The sequence below is a fragment of the Chanodichthys erythropterus genome, chromosome 6 (genome assembly GCF_024489055.1).
Source record: "Chanodichthys erythropterus isolate Z2021 chromosome 6, ASM2448905v1, whole genome shotgun sequence".
Taxonomy (NCBI): Eukaryota; Metazoa; Chordata; class Actinopteri; order Cypriniformes; family Xenocyprididae; genus Chanodichthys; species Chanodichthys erythropterus.
Genome location: NC_090226.1, coordinates 29,220,442 through 29,248,109, shown reverse-complemented (window position 1 = coordinate 29,248,109; position 27,668 = coordinate 29,220,442). Strand labels below are relative to the sequence as shown.

At 35.9% G+C, this 27,668-nt stretch overlaps 1 protein-coding gene across 2 annotated transcripts in view; it reads left to right on the top strand.

Annotated features, from left to right (window-relative positions):
• arid3a (AT-rich interactive domain 3A) overlaps positions 1–27,668 on the top strand; it is a 38,673-nt gene extending 11,005 nt beyond the window's left edge. For both annotated transcript variants that reach the window (XM_067388586.1, XM_067388587.1), the window contains exons 2-9: positions 3,719–4,217; positions 6,498–6,780; positions 19,381–19,453; positions 19,995–20,178; positions 21,605–21,852; positions 22,605–22,868; positions 26,110–26,199; positions 26,301–27,668. In XM_067388586.1, the coding sequence (XP_067244687.1) occupies positions 3,907–4,217; positions 6,498–6,780; positions 19,381–19,453; positions 19,995–20,178; positions 21,605–21,852; positions 22,605–22,868; positions 26,110–26,199; positions 26,301–26,431 (1,584 nt within the window). In that variant the 5' untranslated portion in view covers positions 3,719–3,906 and the 3' untranslated portion in view covers positions 26,432–27,668. The remainder of the gene's footprint in view (positions 1–3,718; positions 4,218–6,497; positions 6,781–19,380; positions 19,454–19,994; positions 20,179–21,604; positions 21,853–22,604; positions 22,869–26,109; positions 26,200–26,300) is intronic.

Genomic DNA, 27,668 nt, shown 5'->3' with positions numbered 1-27,668 from the left:
TATATTATACATCCGCTTGCTTGATTAACTGAAATGTTTGCTCTCTCATATGTCAAGTCAACCAACAGTCAATTTCTGTTTTATGTTTCCAGCTTTATATTGTGTAAAGATGTTCACTTGTCACAGCAAATCAACCTGCAGTCTAGTTTTTATTTGTGGCAGAAAATGTTTATTATCCTTTGACAATTCTGTTTGGAACTTAATAATTTCAAAATGAGCAATTATCAGCTGATATGTTGATTATAAGCTCAAATGACAAAAATTCCCTCTTTATGATTCAGTAGACGGATATAAAAAAGAGATCGCGGCACGACAACTGATCTCTGATTACCAGTTTGGTTTTTGTCATTAACAGGTGCCTCGTTCTCAGTACACATGAGGAATGCTTAAATGTTGACACTGGTGATGTGAAATTACTAAATATAGTGTTGGTTTCTGTGTATCATATCAGATTTTTCTTAAAAACTAAATTGATACATGCTTATATTAAGCCTAGATGGGTTACATTTGGTGTATACAGAGGTTAGAGTGGTATTAAATGCTTAGCATTTCAGTCAACAACTCATTTCACAACCTATTTGAGGTTTGTAATGTAACATTTCTCTGTGATATAAAGTTATGAAGAGAAAATTGTGTGAGCAGACTTGATTTTATCCACCAGGGATGGATAGTGTTGTGAAAAGTGGGCATTTGAAAATGGAACCAGACTGGATGTGAGTTTGTTAAAATGGTAAATAGTTATTTGGTTATTGGTTAAGTGACATCAATGGACAAGGAAATTCATTTCAGAGGAAAACTACATTTTGTTTAGAATGTAAATGTAATCTATTTCATATTATGGGAAGCTTGTAGTTTGAAAAGTTGCAGTTTCAGAGTAGCTTCTTCAAAACTGATCTGATGTTTCTAATAATCCTGAGATCTCAATGCTAGAAGAATGTCACCAGACCAGAACATCTCAGTTTCATTTCCATTACTTTGCAACGCATGTATAGAACAGACTGAGTTAGTCCGTGCAGTTATGCATTACAGGTATCAGAGATATCAAAGTGTCAACCTTTTCAACTCATTTGTCTTTATCTGTTTGAAGAACTTTTTACTCTGTTACATGCCTAAAAGAAAAACCAATAATCATTGTTCTCTGTCCATCTTCATCATGACTTATCAGATTCTAGTCAGCAAGGATTAAGAAACGGATATTATATTGAATGTATGGTGTAAATGCATGGGTTTCAGACCCCTATGGTGAATCTGGATGTTGGCCAGCTTGACGCTCATTATCAGTGTGGAATTAGACCCTTAGTGCTGCCTTTATCTCCTCTGTGTTTGCTCAGACTTCACAATCGCCTGCACCCACCATCCATTTCTGTGGGTTAACCCATAAACTCCCATAGTCATTCAAAATCCTATCTATCTACTGAATCCTCTCCCCTTTCCTCAATTTTTTTTTTTAAGAGTTCTGTGTTCTGTGTCTGATTCCATTTTTCTTAATCGTGAAAATAAGTTACAGGAATAGTTCACCTAAATATTTGAATTTTCATCAATTACTAAAGCTCATGTCATTCTAAACTCGTTAGACATTCATTTATCTTCAAAACACAAATCAAGATATTTTATTGAAACTTGAAATTGCTGTCCCTCCATTGAAATTCAAAGTAAAAAAAAAAATTAATTAAATTTTATATAAATTGAGCAGTTAATCTAATGCAGAGGCACTTTATATGATGAACCAAATGAATGTAGGCTTTTATTCACATACAAACAATGTCACCGGAAGCTCAACCATACTTGTTTCATGTATGATAACAAACCTCATTTGTTCTTGTGGAAGCTCAAACGTGCTTGAGTGACACGCGAGAACTTGAAGCTCAAGCTTGTTGCCTTCACGCATGAGATCAAACCTCAATGATTCTTGCGGATGCTCAAATACTTGCCTGACCTGTAATATGCACAAGATTGATTTGAGATGTTTTAAGAAACAAAGTTTTAGCATTAGATTAGGGTTTCCCCTTAAACCAATTAATTTGTTTGAGTAGGGTAAACTTATTTTATATTTTAAATGTATATTTAATTTATAGAAATATATTTAGAACTTTTTTTTTTCTTTTGAGTTCACAAAACAGACATTTTAAATAATCTGATTGTAAATAATCTCATTGTGTTGAGTTTTATGAACTTGTTTCTTTTAATTTAGAGAAAATTAAATTTACCTGAAACTGGACTGGGATTTCTATTTCCCAGCATGCTTTGCCATGACACTCGAAAGGGAAGGTAAATGCTAAAGTTAAGTGTTATACAATGGTTTTTGTGCAATGTTAAGTGGGAGGTTTAGTAGTGTTTAATATTTTGCTAAGGTAATTTAGAAGAAGTTTTGTTATGTTGGTTGTTTGGAGAGGAGGTTGATGATGAGTGGAGCATGAGCTTAGTTTGAGAACAGATATATGATAAATGTTCTATATTGCTATACTCTTTTAGCAATTCCTATGCTATGCTATGTTGCTTCTATCAAAAAAGCTGCCAAGTTTCCACTACTAAAAATATTTAAGGTTACATGATCATTTTAAGTTAAATTAATTTAATTAATTCAAATATTTGAGAGAGATTTTCAAATATTACCTCATATTTGAGTTTTGCCAACTTATTCAGGTTTACAGTGTATATTAAAAACTAAATTTGAGACAAATTTTAAATTTAACATCAGCATCAAGGTACTAAGTCGTTGTCATACTCTACTTTACACAAAGATCGTTATAACGTGACAAAACCAGAACACTCCCAGTATAATCAACAATGACATGTAGACACTGTCAAGATGATTTTATATAACAGATTTTGATGTGCAGTGAATGAAGTAAGGTGTGGCCATGATTGATTGATGACAAATGGTGAAATGCAAATAGTGTGTGATTATTTCCTTAAAGGCAATTGTGAATGGGCTGTTTCTCATAGTCCCTTCTTGTATCATGTCCTGTGAGTAAAAGTCTGAAGACTGTATTTCTGATGTACATTTGGTAAGTTTATTTGAATTACATGAATCACTTCAAATGATCATTTCTGATACAACTATTAATTTTTTTGTAATCGCTCCAAAATATTCACTGAAATGAGTGTGCAGTTTTTCATGTAATAAGTTTTAGGGAAGACATAATTATTGCTCTTAATTACTGTTTTAAAATATTAGTTATGTTTTTGCTCTATTTTATTAGTTATAATTATAGTCTTCATTTTGTGAAGAACAGTGAACGTGTAACTTTTACTGTGTTTTAATTCTTGCACTGCAGGAATCATTTACCCATTTACATATTGTTCAAGTGTTACTTTTATTCTTCAGTGGAACACAGAAGCTTTTTTCAATCCAGAGGGAATGAGGACTGAGGATTAAAAAGGGACACTAAACAGTGTATAAATGTAATCCATATGAAAAATTGGACTATATTTAAACTCTGCGAGGAACAGTCTGAAATTCACATGCATTTATCAAATGTCATTACTTCTTACTACTTGAATGGATATTAAAATTTGAAGTGTATAAACACTAGCTGTTGTGTGGTTTCGGAAGACTTTAAAAATCCAAAATGGCAGAAAGCACAATGCAGTATATTCAAAGTCCAAACAGTTCTACTGATTATATTAAAAAGACATACACATTGGTATATATCAAATATTGTCAAAATGCAATTTTTTTTAAATTTTATAATTTTTCTGCTATTTTCTCTCCCAGGTAGGCCCCTGTTTGTAGGGGATCATCTTCCCCTTGGCTGTCTGCGGGTGTCTGTCAAGTAAAAGACCAACACTTCCTGTTTCCTGAAGCCCTGTCTTCTGGATCAAGTTTATAAAAAGTCCCGTTTGTTTTCGGTTTTGGGGGGAAGTGAAGGGGCCAGAATCCCAACTTGTCCTGTTTCCCAGGCAATGAAGCTGCAGGCGGTGATGGAGAACCTGCACAGACAGCAGAGAGCCAAACTGCTGATGGAGCAGGCGGGGCAATCACACAGCCCCGCCCCCATGGGGGAGGAGCTTAAACCAATCTCTGCCTCTGACACAGAGCAGGCACAGATGGCGGCGCTAGCAGCAATGCGCGCAGTAGCAGCTGGACTTCAGAGGGCCGACAGCCCCATGTCTGATCGTAGCAGTGGAGGAGATGAAGATGATGAAGAGGAGGATGAAGAGGAAGGGGAGGAGCGGTACAAAGATATGATGGGGTCTGAGGAGGAAGAGCAGATGTAAGTGGGCAGTCACATGCAAATGAATGCAAATAAGTTTGCGGTTGTTTACATACACTACTGATCAAAAGTTTAATAATTTAATTTTTGTTGTTGTTGAAATTGTTGGAATAAGTCTTTTGGGCTCACCAAGGCTACATTTATTTGATAAAGTAAAAACATCAGTATTGTGAATTATTACAATTTAAAATAAATATTTATTTCAGTCTTAATATAATATAAAATATAATTTATTCTTGTGTGATCAAAGCTGAATTTTCAGCATCATTACTCCAGTCTTCAGTGTCACATGATCCTTCAGAAATCATTCTAATATTTGCGGTTCAAGCAACATGTCTTATTTTTATTGTGAAAACACTCGTGCTGCTTAATATTTTGTGGAAACTGTGATAAACTACTGTTCAAAAGTTTGGGATTAGAAAACAACAAAATAATATTTTTTTTCTATTTACCATTGAATCCTGGGGGGAAAAAATCCATGAAAATACTAAGCGGCAAAAACTGTTTTCAGAGCTGATACCAAAAATGAACCATTATTAATAAATGAGTTCCAATAATAATTGTGCATTAAATCAGCCTATTAGAATGATTTGTGAAGGATCATGTGACACAAAGACTGGAGTAATGATGCTGAAAATTCAGCTTTATCATTACATGAATAACTTGCATATGAAAATGTATTACAATAGAAAATAGTTTTTTTTTTTTTTTTTTTTTTTAAATTGCAACAATATTTCACAATTTTACTGTATTTTTAATCAAACTATATTTTTTGCTGTATTTTTAAATGCAGCCTTGGTAAGCATAAGAGACTTAATAAAAAAAATAAATAATAATAAAAAAATTAATAAATAAATTATATATATATATATATACATACAGTACAGTCCCAACATTTGGAACCACTAAGATTTTTAATGTTTTTAAAAGAAGTTTCGTCTGCTCACCAAGGCTACATTTATTTAATTAAAAATACAGTAAAAACAGTAATATTGTGAAATATTATTACAATTTAAAATAACTGTTTTCTATTTGAATATATTTGACAAAGAAATTTATTCCTGTGATGGCAAAGCTGAATTTTCAGCATCATTACTCCAGTCTTCAGTGTCACATGATCCTTCAGAAATCATTCTGATATGCTGATCTGCTGCTCAAGAAACATTTAATGTGTACAATTGTACAAAATATTTGCGTACAATATTTTTTTTTAGGATTATTTGATGAATAGAAAGTTCAAAAGAACAGTGTTTATCTGAAATCTAATCTTTTGTAACATTATAAATGTCTTTACTACCACTTTTGATTGATTTAATGCATCCTTGCTGAATAAAAGTATTAATTTCTTTAATTTCTTTTCAAAAAAATAAAAAATTCTTACTGACCCCAAACTTTTGAACGGTAGTGTATAATGCTACAGAAGCTTTGTATTTCAGATAAATGCTGTTCTTTTGAACTTTTTATTCATCAAAGAATCCTGAAAGAAAAAAGTACACAACTGTTTTCAACATTGAAAATAATCATAAATGTTTGAGCAGCAGATCAGCATATTAGAATGATTTCTGAAGAATCATGTGACACTGAAGACTGGAGTAACGATGCTGAAAATTCAGCTTTGCATCACAGGAATAAATTACTTTTAAAATAACTGTGTACTATTTAAATATATTTTACAAAGTAATAATATTTCACAGTATTACTGTTTTTTTACTGTATTTTTAATTAAATAAATGTAGCCTTGGTGAGCAGACGAAACTTCTTTTAAAAACATTAAAAATCTTAGTGGTTCCAAACTTTTGGACTGTACTGTGTGTGATTTTTTTTTTTTTTTTATATATATATATATATATATATATATATATATAATAATTATAATTATAATTATAATTATAATTTATTATTATTATTATTATTATTATATGTATAAAAGCTTATTTATTCCAAACTTTTGACCAGTAGTCTTGTCATGTCAAGGGAAGTAAAATACTTAAGATTCCAAGAATCAAATTTTTGCTTCCTTAAGGCTGCTAAAAAAGAAACTGGACAAACATCCCTAACATCTTCAGAAAATGTACAACTCTACTTTGCACCTACTATATGTTTAATGTGTAGCTCTCTGTAAATTATTTTCTCATTTTAACAGAACTTGTGATTTGGAGAAATTTGGAGAACATTGAACCCATAGCAATGTTTTATTAAATTAATGAGTTGCCTGAATTTATAACCGTCTCTCATGTGTTGCCTTTTTAACATCTCACCATCTAATGTGTTTCTGTGCAGAAAACAGAAATGGGATGAAGATGACTTTGAGGGTGAGATGGAGGAAGACTACGATGACGATCTAGGTGACGAAGGGCTGCCGTCGGGCCGTGAGGCCGTCGCCCCAGGCAGAGGCATCCTCCTCTTACCCCACCGCCATTTACACCCTCACTCCCAGCTGCTAAAGGCTCGGCCTGGTTCTGAAACAGAACCGCGAGCGCTGACTCACTCCGCTCATTCATCCCATGGGCCGCTCCATGGGCAGGACCACGCAGACTGGACCTATGAAGAGCAGTTCAGACAGGTGGGCACTGTGGGTAATTCTATCCTAAAACAGGTTTTGCCACAATGATGTTAGTCTAGAGGAAATGCAAACTAAACAAACACTCCTCCTCGCACACCTGGACGGTTACAGTTGTATAGGAGAATTGTAAAGAATAGTATTTGCTGCATTCACTTTCGCAAATATTTGTCTGGAACGGCAACATCATGTTAAACAACATGCTTTGAAATAGCAATGGTATGGTCTTCAGGGAAGTTTTTTGAAGCAAAACAGTATATCAAATAAATATTTGCAAGCAACGACTGGGTGCAGAACTTGAGGAAATAACGTGACTAATTTATCTGAAAGTTCTCCCTGAAGCTGCAAAGTTTAATGCTGATTGTGCGATTTTATGATCTTGTTGAGTTATGAAAGCAGAACTCCTGAACCAAGCAATATACAGCTAGAACTTTTGAGTACATCTGACCATCATGGGCCAAAAATATGTACATTTTAATCATGTTTGTGTGCTTTTTACACAACTAATTGCAAACTATGTGTTATTTAGAAGATCGTTCTTCTACCAGACTGTAGCTATGATCCTGAAATCCATTCTCTCACACAGCCACAGTGATTTTATTACATGCATTTGTTCTCGCCATTTGTTCAAGCTGAACCATATATCAAAGAGTCACACATATGATCTGTCACATAGCTATAGATTAGCTGTGGTTTAGCCCGTAAGTGCAGGCTGTGGCTTATGTCAAATACTTGTGATATAAAAATGAAGTAGGTTCAAGACATAATTACTGATGATCTCAGAACATAAAGGCAAACGTTGGATCATGCTGAATCTCACGCATCATATTTGTGGTTTGTCGTAATGAACTTTGAACATTGAAGGACTCTCCCTTTAAATTAGTACCTACAAAAAAGAAAAGTTCTGTTGCTGTGTGATTTGAGCCAATAAAGAGCCTTCATTCGGAGCAGCTGTCATGACAATGACTCCTGTTAGCCAAATAAAAGTGTTTTATTAAAACATTTTTATTCAATTAGTCTCAATTAAGTCAGAGCCAATACAGATCCTTTCTGATCCTGACCCACTTTGCTTCCTGACCACTCTCCTCTATACTACCGAATAAAGTAAAAAAAACAAACCACCTAAAAATAAATAAAAATAAGCTTTTTTTTATTATGATTTTCTTTCTGGTGACTGTCCATTAAACAGCTGCCATATATGTTCATGTTTTTATGGCTGATTTATGGAACTGAAAGGCACCATGTAGTAGCTCTATTGTGAATATGTTCCATATCGTCGTAATGCTGCTTTCCCATAATGACTGTTTTATACACTCATAACTGTTTTATTTGCTCTAAAAGTGCGGTGACCATCTGTATCTTTCTTAAGGACATTTTTAAACATATTTCCAGTTAAGGAGCAGTGCAGGGTTTTTTTTCTGTGTGTTTTTGATGATCATGTTTGATTTGTACATTTTGTACCCTGCTTGAGAACAAGGTCATGTGATTTGTGTATGCTGGCCATGTGATGTGCTGAGTGAAGCATTTGCAGGTGTTTACAACTGTTGTTTGGCGGGCGGCAGCAATGCTATCGGGGCTTTAGCATTCAGTTCGAAGCTTGATCTTCATATCAAGTCGTTGCCAGAAAACGTGAATATTGTGGGCAGTTGCGTAATCGAGACGAGCAGGACTTTCTGTACGTTGAGATGTTACACAATGATTGGGTGGCACTTGAATGGTTGTAAAATGTATACTTTACACCCCCACCCCCGTTCTGAATATGAGAATGCTGAAACTGGATGATAAACCTAGTTACAACAACACGCGAATGGTTTTATACATACTTGCCTGTTGCCTGTTGTTTGGAAACTGTAGTATTTGAGAGAGAGCAAGCATGTGCTACTGTATGTTAGGAAAGGGTTAAGGCCTGTGGTTTATTTTGGGCAGGTGGGTGGGGGCAGCCAGGAATGTGCCTGAGGGAAAGTGATAATCTGGACCCTGTCAGAGAAAAAAAAAAAAAACGCCAAAGTCTTTATCGGCTGTCACAGCTGGAACCTTTCCAAACTGAACTCTGGCACATTTTAACAAATAAAACCCATTACTCAAGTAAAAACTCGCATCAATCTACAAGTCAACCTGTTCTCTGGCATTACACAGAGCATGTGAAAGGCTGTCAGCTGGTCACTTTCCTGAACCAGCTGGGACAAGGCCAGAATAAATGCAAAAACCTCTGTGTTTCTGATTATGTTTGATACAGATATTAATTAATCATGTTTTAAGGCATGCTGCCAATGTCTCTGGTATAACTATCTGTGCCTGCCATTAAGTGACTGGAATAAAGAAACAGATTTATTTGCTGGTATCAAAAATAACATGTCGTAATCATTTACACACTGAGGATTGCTTTATTGCTGTTGTTTGCTACCGGCCAAGATTGTGGTTTAAATTCTTTGGAATTGTTGTGATTTTCCCTTTTTTCCTATATTGTAAGTTTAAATTCATCCTCTTGTAAATTGTATGCAGCAAATAGTTACATACTGGATCTTAAAAGTTTTTTTGAGGCTGATTTTTGTCCCTATGAAAATTTTCCTCTCGGTGCTGCCAGGTGTTCACTGTTTCATCTAACCTCCAAGAGACGTTTCTTTTTAACTAAATCATCCTGTGAGCAGAAATCATATAGGAGTGTATATATACAGTGTATATATATCAACAGTTTAGGTGGTTTTATGCAACTTCCTCTTCCTGATAACTGAGCTCAGTGCCAAACATTTACTTAATGTTGTTTTTAGCCTTTTTAGGATGTAGTTATTTGTATTACTTGAACTACATTTGCAATTCACTGTATATTTGTTTATAAAACAAACCATTCTGAAGCTAAATTCTGATTGGTCGCCATGCCTGAAGCCATTATTTATTTGAATTTGCCAAACCAAAATGTATACAGACACCTTGAACATTTCATTCATTAATACAGTTTATTCACTATAGTTTAAAAAAAATGGTAATAAAATATGATCTCAGAGTTAAACTGTGTCAAAAAACAATAATCTTAATTATGTCAGATAACACTTAAGCAAAACATGGTCAGGTCAAAGTGTCTGAATAAGTTTTGGTTCTAAATGTTTATCAATTTTACTGGTAGTGCACTGTATGAGGAAATTTGGGGTATAATATTTCACAGTTTACTTTATTTTGCTATCCTAACATAAATGAACTATAGTGTTCTGCACCCACTAGTAAAAATATATATAAAATATCTGAATATTTTTTGGTTTGACTGTATATTAATGTTGCAACAGTACTTGGCAACCCTAAACAGTAGGGGTGTAACGATACCCTCAGGTCACGATTCAATACATATCACGATACTGAACTCACAATACGATATTATTGCCATGCTCCAAGACATAGGGTAAAAGGTTAACAAAAAATGTACTGTTGAATAAAATGCTACATTTGCTATTACATTGGGGCTGGAAATGAATAGGCTTGGACTTGGTGCTGGTAACCCAATGCACAGGACAATGGTGACACCAGAATAAAAATATTCATGATTCTGAAGCTGAAAATACAGACTTATTTTAGATTAATATGCTTGCACTCTGTCACTGACTAGATGTATTTAAAGGGTTAGTTGACCCAAAAATGAAAATAATGTAATTTTACTCACCTTCATGTCATTTCACACCCGTAAGATCTTCGTTCATCTTCGGAACACAAATTAAGATATTTCTGATGAAATCCAATGGCTCAGTGAGGCCTGCATTTCCAGCAATGTCACCGAACTTCTCAAGATCCAAAACATATTTAAAACAGTTCACGAGAATACTTTGTGTGCACCAAAAAAACTAAATACAATGACTTTTCAACTATCTAGTGATGGGCGATTTCAAAACGCAAGCTTTGCAAATCATTTGATTCGAATCAGATGTTCAAAGCGCCAAAATCATGTTATTTCAGCAGTTTGATACGTGATCCGAATCAGTGATTCGAATCAAATGATTCGTAAAGCTTTGAAGCAGTGTTTTGAAATCGGCCTTCACTAGATTTTGTTAAAGTCGTTCTTTTGGGGTTTTTTGCTGCACAAAAAGTATTCTCGTTGCTTTATAATATTAAGGTTGAACCACTGTACTCGCATGAACTGTTTTAAATATGTTTTGGATTTCATCAAAAATATCTTAATTTGTGTTCTGAAGATGAACAAAGGTATTACGGGTGTGGAACGACATGAGGGTGAGTAATAAATGATATTGCTTTCATTTTTGGGTGAACTAACCCTTTAAAATATAATATATATATATATATCTATCTACTATATACTATATACTATATATATAAAATATAGTACAAACCTGATTCCAAAAAAGTTGGGACACTGTACGAATTGTGAATAAAAACAAAATGCAATGATGTGGAAGTTTCAAATTTTATTTAGAATACAGGCTTCTGAACTGAGCGCTGATAAAAACTTGGGTTGTCCTTGTCCTCTTTAGTCCGGATGACATGGCGTCCCAGTTTTCCAAAAAGAACTTCAAATTTTGATTCTTCTGACCACAGAACAGTTTTCCACTTTGCCACAGTCCATTTTAAATGAGCCTAGGCCCAGAGAAAACACCTGCGCTTCTGGATCATATGGCTTCTTTTTTGACCTATAGAGTTTTAGCCGGCAACAGCGAATGGCACGGTGGATTGTGTTCACCGTCAATGTTTTCTGGAAGTATTCCTGAGCCCATGTTGTGATTTCCATTACAGTAGCATTCCTGTATGTGATGCAGTGGCATCTAAGGGCCAGAAGATCACAGGCATCCAGTATGGTTTTCCGGCCTTGACCCTCACACACAGAGATTGTTCAAGATTCTCTGAATCTTTGGATGATATTATGCACTGTAGATGATGATAACTTCAAACTCTTTGCAGTTTTTCTCTGAGAAACTCCTTTCTGATAATGCTCCACTATTTTTTGCCGCAGCATTGGTGGAATTGTTGATCCTCTGCCCATCTTGACTTCTGAGAGACACTGCCACTCTGAGAGGCTCTTTTTTTGACCTAATAAGTTGCAAATTGGTCCTCCAGCTGTTCCTTATATGTACATTTAATTTTTCCGGCCTCTTATTGCTACCTGTCCCAACTTTTTTGGAATGTGTAGCTCTCATGAAATCCAAAATGAGCCAATATTTGGCATGACATTTCAAAATGTCTCACTTTCAACATTTGATATGTTATCTATATTCTATTCTTATAAAATATAAGTTCATGAGATTTGTAAATTATTGCATTCCTTTTTTATTCACAATTTGTACTGTCCCAACTTTTTTGGAATTGGGTTTGTAGTTTAATGTAGTATTGTCACTGAAAATCTGTAAACTTGAATTTTTTATTTTTATTTTTTCTCACGGTAATTTTAATTTTGAGTGAACTATACACAATACATATTGTCACTATCCACGATACATATTGTTGCATTTTTGTATTGCGATATATTGTGACACGATATACTGTTACACCCCTACACTCTACATTTGATCGGATTTCAAAGGGAGTGTCACTTATTTCATGTCAGCCACTTGCGTCAATTTTTATTCTAAATGTATTTAAATTTCAATGTAAGGAAAAATTTATGGAAGCTTTTGAAGATTGCGATTTTATTTTTTTTATTTTTTTTTTGGTCGTTTCACAATTCTGACTTTTTTTCCAGGAATTGTGAGTTATAAAGTCAGAATTGCAAGAAATAAGGAAGAATTGTGAGAGAAAGTCACAATTACCTGTTTAATTTTTATTTAGTGGCAGAAACAAGCTTCCATAAAAATGTGATGGTTCATGCATAATATCTGTTACTTTAGTAAAATAGCTGCGTAAAAAGGGATAGTTCACCCAAAAATGAACATTTATTCACCCTCAAGTTGTTCCAAACCTGTATGAATTTCTTTGTTCTGCTGAACACAAAAGAAGATATTTGGAAGAATGTTTGTAACCAAGCAGATCTGGAACTTTCCAACGTAACTGTATTTTTGAGAATTTACTTTTAGTTCACGTTGTCATAAACCAACTGGATGCGTGGCTATTCTTTAATAAGAGGCTACCATGACATCATATATGACGGTCAATTATTTTTCATTTTGTAGCTCTATAAAATATTATGCTTCTTCCTCTCACACAAACTTCCTGAGAAAAGGAGAAGTATACTTTGATGTCCGCTGCATATGTGAACAGCAGGGCAAATGGAGCCCAGATGGACAGTAAAGAAAAGGGCTCTTTAAAAATTCATCACACCCTCTATAGTCAGTTGCCATTTAGTGGTTTTAACATTAAACATTGATTTGCTCTCTGCAAATTGAAGGGGGTGACCATTAAAGACACAAAGCTGTGTGGAGCTTGGAATCTTTATATATCATTTTTGAAAATGGCAAACGGAGTGGGATCTATATACATTGAATAAATTCAGCCCCATTGTTGGGAGAAGAAGCTTCTATAAATTTTCAAACCAATGGAACCAGATTGTTTATACCCATTGCTGAATTGGCCATACCAGCATGACACAGAAGTTTTTAATGTTAGGTGAAGTTTAGAATTTCGGTCAAAACCCTTTATCTCTGACGCATGTTTTATTAGGCCGGTTTTAACACTGTGAGAAACCTTTTTTACTCTGTTAATACTCTTGAAGAGAGTGTCTCACACTTACACACTTGCTAATTGGTTTTGGTGTCCTCGCTTTGTTTGTATCTGTCAAACTAATTACAGTTTGAATTTTCAATGTTATCACTTGAGCGACTGTCAAATTTTCATAATCTCTTGCTAATTATGTTCTTTATTAACATTTTGCTGTTATCACCAGTTGTTGAATTGCCGTAAACTCTTGCTAATTATGTTCGGTATCGTCTCTTTGTTTTTATAGTTGAATTGCAGTATGCTTGCATTAATTACATTTGGAATCACTCTTTTTGTAGTTTAAACAGTTCTATGTGTTTCCACTCTTTGTTTAAACAAATTAAGTTCTCATAGTTCCTGATGAAAACATATCAGTGCCTCATTTGCTTAATTCACAGATTTGCTTTCACCACTGACCTATTATCAGTCAGCCGTTTCGGAAAAGAAGTCATGAAAGTATCTAAACAGGGAATAAATCGTGATTAATGCAGACGTGACATCATGTGTTCATATTTGTTTCAGACAGACATCTCCCATAGGTATTCTACTATTCGAACAGCTTTAATTGCACAAACCACTTACTCATGTCCGAGCAGGAAAACGAACCCTTGTAGACAGGAATTGCTGTTATGGGGAGTAGTTCATAGCTGGATATTGTCCAGACATTGCTGCTGCTTCTGAGCTGATGTCAGACTGAGGGTTCTAGACATTGGAATGTAAACAAAGGTGGCCGAAAAGCTTAGCTTAGCACTTTTTACATTGCATCACACTTATCTCTCTCACACTTTTTGTGCTTCAAACTGAAGTGTCTCTTGGACTTTAAGGAGATGTCTTACCTTTTTGACGAATTTTTTTTTTTTTTTCTAATTCCACAATGAGTTGGGGTTTTTTCTTCAGTACATGTGGTTTGAGTTGGTTCTAAATTTATGAAAATGTGCACATTTATTTATGAATCATGCTTTCTATGTGAAACTTTTCGCCTACGCAGGTTTTACTCACAGATGTTTGTGTACATATGGTTGGTGAATGTGACACAAAAAGAGGGTAGTTGGACAAATCTGGGATCAGAAGTCAAATGTTTGAACACTTTTTAATTGATGGAGATGAACAGGCCATGTGAAGTGAACAGGATTCAGGGTGCAATAAAAGACTGGAGCTGTTACAATACCAAATGTAACCTGATTCTGAGCAGATAGTTTCCTCCCTTGCTCTATTTATTTCTGTCTGAGCAGGCATCTCAAATTTCAGTTAATTGTTTCATCTGTGTAAGTTCATTGTTTATGCAACTTTTTTCTGTTTCTGTGACTTAAGACATGAGAAAACCTTTTTATAGTAACTCATGGGTTCAATAAAAAGCTTCAATATGGTGTATTAAAAACAATTAAATTTAGGTAATGGATGATAAATGTTGATTCTCCTATTATTAAGATCTTTCAGGCATTCAGATGTTTGGCAGAAATATTGCTTTAGTTAAAACCAAAGATCTGATTAGGATTCTATTTCATGTTACATTTTTAATGTGTTCGTTATAACCGCTTGATAATGATTGAATCATTACTCTTGAGTTCAATCAAATGCTTTATTGTGGTGTATTAAACACTTTCATTTTGCTAGCAATTGATCATTATTTTTAATCTCAGGGTTTTTTATACTATCTATTGAGTGTATTCAAAACATACTCAAGACTTTCAGCCTTCACAGATTTCAGTATCGGTTAAATTAATAAAATATTTGAATAATTTAGCCAGAATTTCAGAGTTTCAGGTTTCTGAAATCAATTTCTCATTCCCTGCAGGTGTTTCTGGTGAGGCGTGGTTTAGCTAGGGACGTTGTGACCCTCTAGTTTCTCTCAGTAATACAGAAACCTCAGTTTCCTTTGCCCTCAATGCAACCCCTTCACTCAAATGAAGTAAGATTGAGGCATCTGAGAACAGGCGTCTCTGTGAGATCGATACTGTTCTTATGTGCTTTCATTGTTACCTTCCCCCCATTTGGGCCTCACTCATTTCCGGCCCATCCTCCCCGTTGTCGTTTTGCCTGCCTCTTGAGGTGATTGGCAGGTGTGAAATGTTGCTGCGTTGTTTCGAGGCCAACAGCTCACGTGTCGTCGAAATACAATGTCAGACCTTCTCAATGTCAATCCAAGGTATCCAATTCAGCATTCATTCTCTCACTCACTTCTGAAACCTTTTGAGATGTAAAACTGACCCACAAAACCATTTCACACCTTTATTTTGTTACTTTTAATGTGATTGTTAGGTATGTTACCTGTGTTTTTGTGTTATTATTTATGTGCCCAATTCTTGGGAAATTCATCAACATTCCTGAATTCAAATGAGGAGGCAAATTTGTATTCTGTTGGTTAGGTTGTTCATGTTGGATGTTTATCTTTGCATTACTCTGTCGTCAGTCAATACTTCTATTTAACCACCAAGTCTGAGGCAACATTTAGAGCCTAAAATCAGTTGAAGAAAAATTAACATCCAACCGACTCTTTCATGTTACATGTCTCCACCCTGTATTTGAGGTAATGTCAGATGGCTCTGCTTCCACCCGCTTAAAACAGATAAACAGATGTGTTTCCATGGTATGAGGGAGGGGACCTAGAGTGTATCAGCAGAATTTGGGGCAAAATGATCTATAGATTTATCCATTTAGATAGTGGAGCCTGAGGGGGAGATCTCAGAGCGAGAGTCAAATTCTTAATGATTGGTTCCTGTTTACAGTACTAGAGTTGGGAATCAAAATTCCAATGAAACAAAACAATTTTTTTTTTAGTATGTTTGGTTTTAAACATTTGTATTGCACATTTGTATATACAAATTTTTCTTTCAAACTTGCTGTTACAAGATGGAATCTTTTACACGACACCATTTTCAACTAATAACGGATAACTTTTTATGCGTTTTGGCCGTTCATTTACACGAGTGTTTTGGTGGCCTGAAAACACAAACTTTTGAAAACGAGTTTCAAAGTGCAAGTTTTGAAAAAGGTTTCAGTGTAAACAACAAAAACGCAAATCTGTGAAAATGATGACGTCATGCACATTACATGTTCAGTCTATAGTGTTTCATCGCCATCTAATGGCCTTCCGGCAGAATACAGCGTTTTTTTTGGTTTCTCCATTTTAACCATATCGTTGTCGCGTAAACGTACCCTTAGACGTCACATTGTATAAAAAACAAAATGGTTTCAACAATTAATCACGCATTTTACATTTGATGTCATTTCATAATAGCCTTGTTTTTCAATACTTTGCTAGAGGAAAAATCATAATTTTCACACTTAATGTGCTCAGACATAACCAGAATATAGAAATGAATTCATCTTGTAATTATTATTTATGACAAGACATGAATGTCACATTAAGTACTCTAACAGTATTTTGTCCATTGTTACACAATCTCGGTTGTCTCTTGTGAGCCTATTTTTTTTTTAATTATTTTTATATGAAAGACATTGGACTCATTCACTCTATGAATCAGATTTTGTGATAATCAAGTCTTGTCTAACTTGAAATGAATCAAGGGCAGCTTTATGAGCTCTAAGGCTTTTGAGTCTTATGAAACAACTGTTAAATTTCTTATGATTCCTTAAGCATGACTTATGATTCCTTAAAGAGTTAGTTCACCCAAAAATGAAAATAATGTCATTACTCACCCTCATGTTGTTCTAAGACCTTAGTTCATCTTCTGAACACAAATTAAGATATTGTTGATGAAATCCGGTGGCTCAGTGAGGCCTCTATTGAGAGCAAAGCCATTCAAACTCTCAAGATTTATAAAGGTACTAAAAACATATTTAAAACAGTTCATGTGAGTTCAGTGGTTCTACCTTAATATTATAAAGCAACGAAAATACTTTTTGTGCATCAAAAAAACAAAATAATGACTTTTCAAGAATATCTCATGATGGCTGATTTCAAAACACTGTTTCTGAGCTTTATGAATCTTTTGTTTCAAATTATTGATTCGGATCTCCTATCAAATGGCTAAACTGCTGAAATCACGTGACTTTGGTGCTCCGAACCACTGATTTGATTCGTAAAGCTCAGAAGCAGTGTTTTGAAATCGGCCATCACTAGATATTGTTGAAAAGTCGTTATTTTGTTTTTTTGGCACACAAAAAGTATTCTCGTCGCTTTATTATATTAAGGTTGAACCACTGTAGTCACATGAACTGTTAAATATGTTTTTAGTACCTTGAGGTTCAGTGGCTTTGCTTTCAATAGAGGCCTCACTGAGCCATTGGATTTCATCAGAATATCTTAATTTGTGTTCTGAAGATGAACAAAGGTCTTACGGGTGTAGAACGAAATGAGGGCGAGTAATTAATGACAGAATTTTAATTTTTGGGTGAATTAACCCTTTAAGCATGAGGTTTTCTTATAAAGACCTAGAATGGCATGGAGTGTCTATAATCATCTCCCTGCTGGGTGGCTGGTTTTGTACAAACTGGCAGATAAAAGGGACAGTAAAGATAGTAAAATTATGGTTAAAAATTTAAGGGTGGGCTCTGAGTACCCTACTGAAAATAGAGAACAAGCCATTTGAGAGATTTATTGTGTGGCACTCCTCAAAAACGCATATATCCTGTAATTAACCCACTGGCTCCCTCATTACCTTTACACTCACTCACTGACAGAATACAGAGATCTCTGTGCTGCTATAATGAGAGCTCAGGAAGAGGGGCAGAAAGCGAAAAGGGAAGGAGAGAGAAAGAATGAGCAATTTAATGCTGGCCGTTGCTCAGCTACCTTCACTGTTTTTTCCTGCTGTGCATGATTAAATAGCATGACCTTTTTGAGCACGTGAGGTGGCTTCTGCTATCATTAAGACTCTTCAGGCATTCACACGTTTCTTAGAAATATTGCTTAAGTTGAAAACCAAATATCATTTTACAGTACAGTTTTTAATGTGTGCATTAATGAATCATCATAAAACGTATAATGATTGGTCAATACAGTGTACTTGAACAATGCATACAGACAGTTTTGTAAGGTGCTAGCTTGACACACGTTAAGTACTGAACCACGTGTTCTTTATAGTGACTACTTTTTTATTGTATGTGAAACAGAATGCATTATACAATAACAGCATTGCTGTGTGAACAGTATAGTATGCTACTGTATATTGTTATAACTTGACCTCTCTACGTGTGTCACATCACTTCATCACAATGCATATTTCATTCAGCCAGTGGTGTCCGGTTATTGTCTTTTGCATTTTGTGGACATTATTTTGAAAAACATTTTATAAATAATTGAAAAATTATTTGTATAGCACCTTTCATACATAAAATGCTTCGCAAATGACATGCATTTAACAACATCAACAAACAAAAACAACAAGATTAAAAATAAATGCATAAAAAAATGTAATTGATCAAATACTGAACTGAAAAATGGTAATCATGGCAGGTATTACTTGTGGCTCATCCACTGCAGTGGAAAAGTAAGGTATAGCATTTGCATTGTAGTGTATACTGTTAAACACAATTTGCTTCGTTTAACTGCTCATTTTGGAAAGAATAGCAGGTCATAGTATGGTAGAATGCTGTTCCACACATGGCCATGGTAACGGCTGTATTGCACAAAATCTGCACAGCACACCTATAGAAAGATAGTTTGGTTGGTTGGTTGGTTGGTTGATGCAACGGTGTACTTGACGTTAAAGAATATGTTGCAAGGACGTAATGTGGGTTATGCACAACAAACTTCCATATTCTGTAAAATGGGTTGCATTGCTTCCAATTTAGGTCTTTGAATGTGCTTCATTAAATATAGAGCTGTGACATTCAGCATGAAGCCTATTGCTAGCTAACCATACTGTTTAGCCATGACTTCAAAATATAGCATGGTTTCTTGTGCTTTATTGCTTAAAATGCAATTCCTGATCAGGAGGTCAAGAATGATGAGAACACATTTTCATGCACTGTGCTTTTAACCATTTTTGTCTGTTTGTGTTTCTCCTTATGCAGCTCTATGAACTGGACAGTGACCCAAAGAGGAAGGAGTTCCTGGATGATCTGTTCAGCTTTATGCAGAAGAGAGGTGTGTGTAAATGTGTTTTCCTGCTAAAAAACATTTCCATATGAAATCTTATAGAGCCCTGCCCAAACTCTGCACCTTGTGCGCTCACATCAACACCCAGCTCATCTTTCACATCTCCACGGTGATGGTTATGTGTATTTATATCAAGCACTACAGTTTCCTCTGTTTATAACATGCTGAACCTGGGCTCCCAAATTCACATGTGTGATTATAAACGTGGGAGTGCTAACACATGTCCATGTCATGATCTGGCCTTGGAACTGTTGAAGCATGTGTTCCCATCTAAATGTACTTAAACCCGCTGCACTGGCTGTGGAAAATCTTCTCCAACACCTGTTAAACCCTCCCCTGATTAATAAATGAATGACCTGGGAGAGAAATTTTATCAGCCATGTTTATTTATAGCACAAATGCATGTGTACAACAACCCGCTGCCTATAAAAACTGTTCCCAAATAAAGACTGATATGGGAGTTTCTTCATTTATCATATATATTTTCAAACTGCTATGACGCTCAACGCAGCTGTTTGTTTTTGTGCAGGGACGCCAGTGAACAGGATTCCCATCATGGCCAAGCAGGTGCTAGATCTCTACATGCTGTACCAACTGGTGACAGAGAAGGGGGGGCTGGTGGAGGTCATAAATAAAAAGTTGTGGAGGGAGATCACGAAGGGCCTGAACTTGCCAACCTCCATCACAAGCGCTGCATTCACTCTCCGAACACAGTACGTCCTCGCTGACACCTCCACTGCAGGAGAAATGATGTTTACTTACACATGTACAGGCCTGGCATTTATATAGTCTTTATTTAAAGGTGCACTATGTAACTTTTTTTTGTTCAAAATTTAAATAATGAGTCAATACATCATCAATCCTTCTTCCAAAAAGTGTTTACATTTTAGACCTGTCGGGATGGGATGGTTTTCACATTGGGTACATGTGTCACATGTGCCTGTGCATGTCTCGTCATATCCGTAAATAAAGAAAAGATTATCCGGGTACTTTGACGCATACATGGAGTGGCATTGGTTAGTTGTCACAATGAGCAAGAGGTTGACATGGAGCAGCTAAATCTCGAACATCCGAGGAATCAAGGGTTTTTAAAAAAACGCCAAACAGAGGAGAGTCAGATAAATTGCCGTATGTAGCTCACTAACTGAGTTCATTGCAAAGCATTATCTGTTGTGAAGAGTCGTTTCGTTATGGTTGTTGTAATGCTGTGCTGGAATTTATTTTCAAGGAAGTACCGTGTTTATTAATGGATATAGCTACAGTCATTTCTTCAGCTATTCAGCCTGAGATCCTTTCCATCTAAACTGGCTATATCTCAGAAGCACAGTAGTGAGTGTTTTCATCTAGTGAAAAATTTTGGTACTACGGCCAAACAAAATCTTACTGAAAGCTCATTTTTTGAGATATCAAGCTCAAATTTGGAACACAACTTGTTTAGATTTATGGCTTTGATTTTCTTGCAGTTTTAGAGTAAAACGTGTTTTTGAAAATATATATTTCATATAAAATTAGAGTATTTTTTGTGCACTTTTCATAACGATAAATGTAAAATTCTGTAACTTTGTTAGCTTTTTAAAACTTTTTCACTTCAGCAATAATGTCAACAAGTGTCATCTTTAAAAAGAGACATTTCATTTTCGGGTTTTCATGACATGGGGGTGAGTAAATTATCAGGAAAATTTTATTTGAAAGTGAACTAGTTGTGCTTCAGCTCTGTCTGACTGTGCAGATGAAAATAACCCCTCACAATAGGTAATGCTTTACAGTGAACTCTGTTTGAGAACTACATATGGCAGTTAATCTAAAATGCCTTACCTGTTTTGTAATAATAAAAATGTTGATTCTTGTTTTATTACGAACTCTGTCACATTCTGTTTTTGCCAGCTGACTCTGTTCAGCGTTTTTTGAAGCGGTGATTCCCGGAGGTTTGAGATTTAGCTGCTCCATTTCAACCTTTCTGGCTTATTGTGACAGCTAACCTATGTCATGTATACATTGGGCTTGGGACTAGTTAATACCAGGTTACTCCAGGGAGCCCAACTCTTTCAGACAAACCAACCTGCAGTGTTCTTACAGACTCAATTAGCATTAATTAGCAGTGAACTTATTGTGTGTTCTTAATTTCTCACCCCTCTGCAGATATATGAAGTATCTGTATCCTTATGAATGTGATAAGAGGGGTCTCAGCAATCCAAACGAGCTGCAAGCGGCCATCGACAGTAACCGGCGAGAGGGACGCAGGCAAGGTTTTGGCAGCTCGCTCTTCACCTACTCACCCAATGGAACACCCACCATGCTCTCCTCTCCCAAACTCTCCATGCCTCCAATGGGCATTGCCCTGCCCAGCAACGGAGCCTCCGTCTTATCCTTACAGAAAATTAAAAAAGGTAAAACCTGCTCACAGACATCTCTTTAATGACATCTTAAAAACACATGACTCATGGTGTGCATGTGTTCTTTAAAGGAACACTCCACTTTTTTGGAAAATAGGCTCATTTTCCTACTCCCCTAGAGTTAAACTGTTGAGTTTTACCGTTTTCGAATCCATTCAACCAATCTCCAGGTCTGGCGGTACCACTTTTAGCATAGCTTAGCATAGTTCATTGAATCTGATTAGACCATTAGCATCTCACTCAAATGACCAAAAAGTTTTGATATTTTTCCTATTTAAAACTTGACTCTTCTGTAGTTACATCGTGTACTAAGACCGACGGAAAATGAAAAGTTGCAATTTTCTAGGCCGATATGGCTAGGAACTATACTCTCATTCAGGCGTAATAATCAAGGAACTTGGCTGCCATACTTTTCATTTTCCGTCAGTCTTAGTACACTATGTAACTACAGAAGAGTCAAGTTTTAAATAGGAAAAATATTGAAACTCTTTGGTCATTTTTGAGCGAGATGCTAATGGTCTAATCCGATTCAATGAACTATGCTAAGCTATGCTAAAAGTGGTACCGCCAGACCCGGAGATTGGCTGAATGGATTTGAAAACGGTAAAAATCAACTGTTTAACTCTAGGGGAGTAGGAAAATTAGCCTATTTTAAAAAAACGTGGAGTGTTCCTTTAATGTTGCCAAATGGTTTGCTTTATTTCAAATGTGTTTTGTCTTTCTTTCTATCTCATTCTCTGTTGTAGAGGATGATGGGATTCAGAACCGTCTGCCAGTGTCTCTGGCCACTCAGACAGTAGCTGCGGCCCAGGCTGCAGCTGCACAGGCCACCATCGCACAGGTAGCTGCACTGGAGCAGCTGCGGGACAAGCTGGAGTCCGGCGAGCCCCCGGAGAAGAAGATTGCACTACCACTGGAGGAACACCAGCGGCTACTGCAGAGAGCCCTGCAGCACAACCTGCTGGCCATGACGGCACAGATCCCCATGAACATTCGCATCAACAATCAAGGTACTGACACTTTAACATTCTGGGCTCTAAACAAGTATATCAGTCTGGTACATGATCAGTATTTCTAGACCAAATCTATCAGTAAGGATGCGCGCACATATTTTAAAACCAACTAGACCGGGGCTGGACAACTCTGGCTCTTGAGATCCACTTTCTTGCAGAGTTTAGCTCTAACCCTAATCAAACTCACATGCCTGTAGCTTTCTAGCAGAGATGGTCTTGATAGAGATATCAGGGTCCGTGGTTCTACCATTGGAGAAAGCTTAACAGCCAACTTGGATGAAGTGTGCCTGGATAGCAAATCACATTACAGCCTTGACATCATGGAATTGCTTTCAGAGTTGTGACAGTCAGTCAATGTTTGCAGATACCATAGAAATGAATAAGTCATTTAATTCATGGTCTGTTGAAAGTACCTTGTTGATGCTTTTACACTTTTAAATGTCTTTTTAATGTTCGAAGGTTGAAGGATGAGTAGAATAATGTCATCTCATTGTACCCAGTTTTTTAAAAAACAAAACAAAAACAAAAAACATATTATTGCGGTCATAGGGCGAGCCTTACAGTCACACCCTCAGGTTGTTCCAAACCTGTATAAATTTCTTTGTACTGTTGAACACAAAGGAAGATATTTTCAATTAAGTTTGTAACAAGGCTGCTTTGGGGCACCATTGACTTCCATAGTAGGGAAAGAAATACTATGGAAGTCAATGGTGCCCCAGAAATGTTCAGTTTCCCACATTCTTCAAAATATCTTCCTTTGTGTTCAGCATAACAAAGACATTTTTTACAGGTTTGGAACAACCTGAGGGTGAGTAAATGATGACAGGATTTTCATTTTTGAGTGAACTATCCCTGTAAAGTGGCTTTGTTTCTAATAACCCAAAGACCATTATTATTAGCTTGTATTGGTGTTTGATTGGGGTTGAGCTAGACTCTGCAGGAAAGTGGATCTTGAGGCTTGGCTGATCTGTCTTAAAGGCCTAGTTCACCCAAAAATTAAATTTTGTCATCATTTACTCACACTCCTGTCATTCCAAACCCATAGGACTTTCGTTCATCTTTCAAGCACAAATTAAGTTATTTTTAATTAAGCTTGAGAGATTTCCGGCCCTCCACTAAAAGTTACATACAACCAAAAAGCTTCAAAATGTTCAAAATGAAATTGTAAAAGTAATCCATATGAATTAAGAAGTTTAATTCAAGTCTTCTGAAGAGACACGATTGCTTTATATGATGAACAGACTGAATTATTCACATGTAAACATTGATCAACACATCAAATATGGTAAATAGGAGCTCATATGGGCGTGCAAACACGGTTGAGCTTGTGCATGAACCAATGAGGTTTGTTCTCAACTATACACCTCAAGTAAGTATAGTTGAGCTGTCTTTTACCATATTGGATGTGCTTTATCTGTTTGTGTTAATCAATCGTGTAACATTCTATATATAAATATAGTACAATCAGTGCTGGGTAGTAATTTATTACATATAATCTGGATTCCAAAAAAATAAAGGACTTGTAATTGGACATTTACTTCATTGATTACATGATCACATATTCACACAATGGTAGTAAATCATTCATTCATAATTTATTGATTCTCCACAAAGCGTTTTTACCACTGGATTTACAGAAATTATTTCTCAACATTGCATATCGAATCAACTCCTGACAAACGCATGAATTATTGTTTGAATTATAACTCAGTAAGTTATATAACTCAGTAAGGCTTTTGTCTTTCAACCATTTTTTTATTATAATTTTTATCATTTTAAAACCATTTTAATTTTTAATTTTGTATGATTTCTTTAATTATTAGCTTTCATTAAACTCACAAACCCCAGGCGGTTCCATCATGAACCCCAGTTTTGGAAAACCCTGACACATTTAATGCACATCATGTTGTGTTGTTAACAAAGAATGGAATATATTTTCTTTCTCTTTGTATTATTTGTATATCTATATGGTACAATATTATTCTATTCAATTCAATGTGATTAAACAAGTTAGGACTACTTTTTAGATTATTTTTGACCTATTATATTACCTAAAATGTGTAATGTAACTGCAATTTTGTCAGTTTGTAAGTAATCTACCTAGCACTGACTACAGTCCTATATATTTATATACATTGTATGTTGAAATGTATGTGAAACAGTCATTACAGTTACAGTTCGCCTACATAGAGTTGCCATAATTTGCATTCTTACTGTGGTTTTATCTTTTCCTATAAACACCAACCTGAGAAAAAAACACCTTTTTTAAAATGTCTGATGTTTCAGGGAAACCTGTGTGTGGAATATCCAACTTCTGGTTCCTGAGGTTATGAAATGAACTCAGGGGCTTTGCTGTACTGCACTAGAAAACACACTCTTACATCATCATTCACTGGTACTAACTATTTTGTAGGAAAGGGTGTGAAAATACTACCACAGCCAAACTAAATTACTGGCATGTGGTAAGTGCATTTTGTCAAGGTGGAGATGTCAGCCACCTTCTGTAGTGTGAGTCATTGGTCTGAGCTCTCTTTGTCCCACAGTAGTAATTCTAGTACTGTTCTTACTAAATGCCATTCTTGTGAATGAGGAAAGAAAATTGTTCAAAGTGATCTGATTAGATCTTATCAGAATTGAGAGTTGCACTTATGTATTTACACTAAAGGATGGTGGCTTGAAGGATTCATTAGAAGACAGAAGGTGTTGACCCATTTTTAACCGCAAAGACAAAAATACAAGACAAATAGCTCTGCTTTGTGGGGAATCCCTGCCTCAACATTGCCTGACTTCCTTTTCTTGGTTAGAGGTGTTAAATACTAGAGGTTTCGCCTCACATATTTTATCGGAACATGAATAAGACGCTGAAGAAATTCCCCTTGCCGCGGCATGTGAACCGTTTGCGTTGCATTAAGTTTCTTTTAACTGTTGACTAAGAAATAGCTGACTGGGAAATGGCTGACAGGCAGCGCCCCCTGCTGTAAGCCAATGTGCTTTCAGATTATACTGTCTGAATGCCACAGATGATTACTATTGCACATACTTTGGGTTAGTGATTTGTTTAAATCCCCCACCCCACGTGATAAATGTTGGCACTTAACTTGTACCAGACTGTTTGTGTTGCGTAAATAAATAATACCTCATGCTACATTTTGAGGAGAGTTGTGCGTTTACTTTTCCAAAGTGAAAAAAAAATTAATGTGCTTTTATTCAAATGTAAACTCTGTTTGTTGTCCATTAGAGAGCAGATCAGACTCTGCCATGAACCTGACTACCAATGGCCTAAACAGCATCAGCATGTCTTTGGAGCTTAATGGTGTCGTCTACACCGGTGAGGATTCTGTCCCTATGTAGATTATTTTTTTTGTGTGTGTTTGTCTGTGTTCAAGTTTGTTTTGATTGTGACCAATCTTCCTGTTTTCTCATTAATAGGTGTTCTCTTCGCCCAGGCCGCGGCACAGACCTCATCGGGGGCATCTAACAAATCTTCCGCAGGCAACAGCGGGCCTCAATCAGTTCTCCACACACCTACCTCATCCTCCTCCAACAACCAATCGCCATAGCACCTCAGACTCTCTCCCTCAAAGCAAAACCAAAACCTCAGTTACTACAGAAGATATGCCAAAAAATAGTGCAGGAATAACTGAACCGTTCTCAACTTGAAGTACACTAGCTCAGGTCTTTTATTTACACTCTCCTTTGTTCAGGAGCCGAAAGAAATCTAAAATAACAACAGAGTTTATTATAAAGATAATGATATATAATGTATATGCAAAACCTGTGAATAATTTATTTCTCTTTCTGTGAGCACACTGTCTGGCGTTAACAAGGCAGTAGGATTCTGCTTTTTAGGGTTTTATAGTCTCTGACTGATGAAAGCTTTTCATCTATAAGCAAAACCATAACAATAGTAGTATTGTTATAACGTGTGATGCAAACAGCTTAAGGGTCTGAACTAATAATATATTACTATAGATTTTATTTTCTCTGTATATGTATCTGCAGTGCACAGTTTGAATGTGCTCTTGACAGACGAGCGTCTAAACTTCAGCGCTAACACAAAACAATACAAATTGATGTGAAGGTTTTGTTTTTTTTGACAAGTATTCAACCGTTTGGTTTCCCATCTCAGAGGTCAGATGGTGTCAATGATCTTAATATCAGTCATGCTAAGGAAACTCATAGGCATGCATTTGTAGATGTGTATACTTGCGTTCATAATGTTTTCATTATTTGTGTTTTTTATATGTATATATTTGCCTTTTCACGACTCCTGGCAAATTCTGCAGGCTACATTCGCCATGAGCCTCGCAAAAGTGTCTGAGGTTTTTCAGGGACCGAACGGCGTTACCTGGAACTGCCACAGCACACAAACTCTTTTGGCCCATAGTTGCTCCAAAGTAGAAAGAGCTCAGAGGTTGTTTTACTTGTTTGTGTAGCTTTCACTCAGATCGGTGGTTTGGATGAAAATAATCACAGTTTGACTCAAAGCATGACAGTTTAATAATACGTTTGTTTTAAGATTTGAACAAACGATTCATCTTGTGTTTGATTACTACACTAACTGAAGATTTAGTTTGTCACTTCATCAGGTCTTTTAGCTTAATGTAATGCAGTTTTGAGTGTCATTGAGGGGTCCAACGATATAGCTTTTGTTTCATCATGCAGGGCAGTTTCTGATTATGTAAAAAAAAAAAAAAGTGCAAATCAGAGCAAATTCTAATTACAATGGGATATTTTGAAAGTGTCTTGAGCGGAATGAAATTAGGTTGCAGCGATTAATGGTTTGCAAAATAAAAG